This window comes from Lactuca virosa, chromosome 6 (genome assembly GCF_052849685.1).
Source record: "Lactuca virosa cultivar CGN04683 chromosome 6, Lactuca_virosa_CGN04683_v6, whole genome shotgun sequence".
NCBI lineage: Eukaryota > Viridiplantae > Streptophyta > Magnoliopsida > Asterales > Asteraceae > Lactuca > Lactuca virosa.
In genome coordinates this window covers 210,482,783-210,487,357 of record NC_136431.1, presented here as the reverse complement: position 1 = coordinate 210,487,357, position 4,575 = coordinate 210,482,783, and the positions used below count along the sequence as shown (strand labels likewise).

At 34.6% G+C, this 4,575-nt stretch overlaps 1 protein-coding gene across 1 annotated transcript; it reads left to right on the top strand.

Moving 5' to 3' along the window:
* Window positions 1–237: 237 nt before the first annotated feature.
* Window positions 238–2,204, top strand: LOC145120120 (cytochrome P450 monooxygenase 76AD131-like). Its single transcript, XM_079055909.1, has 2 exons — window positions 238–1,300; window positions 1,412–2,204. The coding sequence occupies exons 1-2, from the start codon at window positions 347–349 to the stop codon at window positions 2,030–2,032; spliced, it is 1,575 nt and encodes a 524-aa protein (XP_078912035.1). The 5' UTR covers window positions 238–346; the 3' UTR covers window positions 2,033–2,204.
* The last annotated feature ends 2,371 nt before the right edge of the window (window positions 2,205–4,575 follow it).

Here is a 4,575-nt window from a genome sequence, read left to right as displayed (position 1 = left end):
TTTATTGAAACTCATTATCAATAAAAAAAAACAAAATCAATATATTTTCACGTGAAAAGATAAAAACATCCCCGTAGCTATTCTAGACAGATTCTCCCATTTTTGTTTGTTTCATGCATCTACCGTTAAACAAAGAAAGAAAATTCTTATCTTCACCAAACGTGTATTAAAACTACAATTCGGTCCAGTTCATTTGGACTTGCTGCCACCTTATTAGTGTCGTATGCTTTAGGGACACCTCATACCGGTGGTCAAAAATCCACTATTTATTTATTGCCATATATATAACAAGCTTCATAAGGTCCATATAAGACACCAGAGATAATTTTAATTCATTTATAACACAATGATTAACTACTGGTTATGGTGGTGGGAGGTCGACAACGAAAGAGACAACCTTTCCCGGAATATTCTCACAGTTTCCGTTCCAATAATACTACTTCTATGGCACAAACTGACGTCATCCTACAACAGAAACACCACACTTCCCTTGCCACCAGGTCCCTCCGGCTTACCGGTGGTAGGCTACCTCCCCTTTCTCACCTCCAATTTACACCAAAGATTCACCGACATGAGCCACCGTTATGGCCCCATATTCAGCCTGTGGCTCGGAAGAAAGTTCCATGTAGTGGTGAACTCCGTAGACCTCGCAAAAGTCGTGGCTCGTGATCTTGACCAGGCCTTTGCTAACCGGAGTCCTCCGGTCACCGCCCTAACTATCACCTACGGTGCACTGGATATCGCATGGTCCAACAACAACACCCACTGGCGTACCATGCGTAAGCTTTTGGTGAGCCAAGTTTTGAGCAATGCAAATCTTGATTCATGTCAGTGTTTTCGAACAGAAGAAGTGAGAAAGACAGTTAGAAATGTTTACGCCAAGATTGGGACGAAGGTTGATGTTAATGAAGTTGCTTTTGATACAGAACTTGAAGTTGTGACAAGCATGTTATGGGGTCGGAGTAAGTCTGGTGAAGAGAATGATCCGGGTGGTGTCTTACATGGATTCCGAGAAGTTGAGTTCAAGATAATCGAGCTTCTTGGAGCACCAAACGTATCTGATTTTATCCCGATGTTGTCATGGTTCGATCTACAGGGAAGGAAGAGAGAAATGGAGAAGCTAAAGGTTCATCTTGATCGGATTTTTGACACGATTGTGGAAGCAAGAATCAAAGCTAAAATGGAGGGAGAACTTGAGGAAAATGGAAAGAAAGATTTTCTACAAATCTTGTTGGAGATTAAAGATCAAAAAGATTCTCCAACCTCACTTAACATGGATCAAATAAAGGGCCTTCTATTTGTGCGTCGTGTTTATACTTATTATATTATTATTATTATTATTATTATTTTTTTTTTGTAACTATTTAAGAACAAATATTCATAGTAAAATTGTTTTTCTTTTTTAAAACAGGATATCTTGACTGCAGCAACTGACACAACATCGACCATGGTGGAATGGGTGATGACTGAAATTTTGCATAATCCAGGGGTAAAGACAAAGATTCAAGAAGAGTTAACAGAGGTTTTTGGTATGAACATTGTCGAAGAACATCTTCTTCATAAACTATCATATTTAGATGCAGTCATGAAGGAGACAATGAGGGTACATCCACCACTTCCTCTCCTAATCCAAAGAAGCCCAGATGAAACTTGCAGTGTGGGTGGGTACCTTATTCCAAAGGGTAGTATCGTCTATATTAATGTTTGGGCGATTCATCATGATCCTAAGAACTGGGTGAATCCATTTGAGTTTAAGCCTGAGAGATTCTTGAAGGGAAAATGGGATTACAATGGAAACAATTTGAAGTTTTTACCATTTGGATCAGGGAGAAGAATATGCCCGGGAATCCCGTTGGGGGAGAAGATGTTGATGTATATTTTGGCATCGTTATTGCATTCATTTGAGTGGAGGTTGCCGGAAGACGATGAAAAGTTTGATCTTTCTGATGAGTTTGGATTTGTGACGAAGAAAAGGAAACCGCTTGTTGCTATACCCTCTCAAAGGCTATCTGATGGAAGCCTCTACTTATGATATAATATATTTGTAAATAAATAAGATATTCTAAGTGGACTTTAGATCTTAACTCTTAAAATCATTACTGTATAGTCCCTTGGGATTAGAGGGGAGATCGATGATGCTTGATAATTGTTGTCCCTGGTCACTCAAATTGAAATATTATTAAAGAAATAGGCATTATTGCTTATTAGTGGGTAATTTAACATATCATTGGACCCTTAATTTGACAAACAATATAAGTTTATCTTTAAATTTTGGTAAAAGATTTGGACAACAATATTTAGTCATAATTAGTCGTCAATAATGACTTTGTGTTCACCGATCACCACCCATATGAGGGCAAGTGTATACACATTACTTGTACGTGTTAAAAGAGAGGTAGTAGGTGTTGCCCATACGAGGGCAAATGTATACATCATTACTTGTATGTGTTAAAAGAGAGGTAGTAGGTGTTGCCCTCATTTGTTGGAGGCGATGATTCAAGTCCTATTTGGAACATAAATAGAACTAGGAGTAATTTTGGAATAAATTAAATTTGTCATTAAAAAACAATTTAAATGACAATGAAATAAATGCAAGTCTATAAGTAAATGCAATGAATGCCTTGTGCACAGAGTGGAGGCGGGTTAGCCGGCTTCATATTAGTACCACCGACCACACGGTTCCGTTGTGGCTAGTACCAAGAAATTTGAACCTGTCTCCACTCCTTCAAGTTGTTGCTCCTTCTTCTCTCTTTTCTATTGACAGTCATTGAATGTCTATTTTTTTTAAACCTATTACTTTTATAAACCACTTTCAACCTCTTCAAAAATCACAATTACTTCTACAACTCTCTCCAATCTTAATATATTCCATTCCAACCTTCTTTGTTCCTTTCCAACCTTCCCTATTCCATTCTAAGTGGATTCTAGTAGGTATAAATCCAAAAATATGGATTCAAGTTGTAGAAGTGGAAGCGGATCGCTAGAATTTCCAAATTTCGTTTTTGAAAGTTGAAACCCAATTCTCAAATCATCCACAATACCCACAATTTTTACCCTAATATTCTCAATTTTCCATGCAATATTCTTATAATTAATTTCAATTCAGATCAGCCAAGTTTTAATCTATCTAACAAATCACAAATTTCATTCTCGAAAGCCAATTCCGTCAAACCCAAACGAAAAATCAACTAATGAAAGCGATGAAACATAACTTATACCTCAAACCTAAAAATGTATCTGCGAAGAAACCCAAAATATGGCCCAACCCTCAATGTATCCGCAGACTCAAAAGAAAAGTACAAATATGGAAACTCGGTATCTTAAAAAAACAGTGTCATAATCACTAAAAAACAGAAAATAATGACTTTATATATATCTTTTTGTAGTAGTGTTAGTATTGAATATAACACCCGTTTTTCGCTTCTATGCAAGTTTAATGTATTTTGAATAAGTATTGAATATGTTATGGTTTAAAAGTTGCACGAATACAATTTAACTTTGTATATTGTCTTGGTGTTGAACAAAGTTATCAAATAAGTCGATCATATATATATATATATATATATATATATATATATATATATATATATATACTAGGTTAAAACCCGTGGAACCCACGGGTGTTAATTTTAAATAGAATTAAAAAATTGATTATGTAATAAAATAATATACCATTGGTTTATAGTTATAATAGGAATGTATTTGTAAAATTCTACCAAAAAAACACAGCACACTTAAAACTTTTACCAGTTACTTTCTTTGTTTTTGTATCAAAGTCGAAAAAATGAACCGAATAAAATAGCAACAAACAAAAAATTATTGAAACCATATCACTTCAATTTGAAAAAACCATTTTCTTGTATTTCGTCACTTGTCTCATTTTTGGGACTTGCATCATCTATTTTTGGCCTTTACAAAAATAGCAATGTACTTTCTAATTTTAAAAAAGAACCTAGTGTCATTTTCCAACCCTTTTGTATATTGCAGTTTTTTTAAACTATTTTAATTCTATTTGAATGTGATACAACTATGTTCACGTGATGTAACTAGAAACAAAGATCCAAAACCAAAAATACAAACTAATATAATAGTACATACCATCATTAATAGCAACCAACTACTAAGACCCCATAAACGATGAATATCTATCAAAAAAATTAAACATAAATATAACCTTCTTTGATTGTCCATTGATCAGGCATCGCTTGTATGCTAAAATTAAACCGTTAAGTCAAAAAGAAAACACCACCTAATCATCGTTTGTATAGTGTATATAGTTTTTTGTGATATCAAACTAAAGTGTCCTCAAAGCTGCAATTGTTAGTGTTGCCAGGAAAATATGAAACGGTAAAGATAAACATAAAACATTAGGGGGGCAAAAAGGTCAAAACACATACCTGCAAAGAGGATATAAAAGAACCCTTTTAAGCAACAGATCATTAAAAAGTATAGTATTGAGGTATTTATAAACTTTTTATTGACAAATGACTTTAAGATGATTAAGCTTTGAAACTACCTTTAATCAGATTTTGTCAAATCCATTCATACCAAGTCACCGTACTTGGAAGCCAAGAT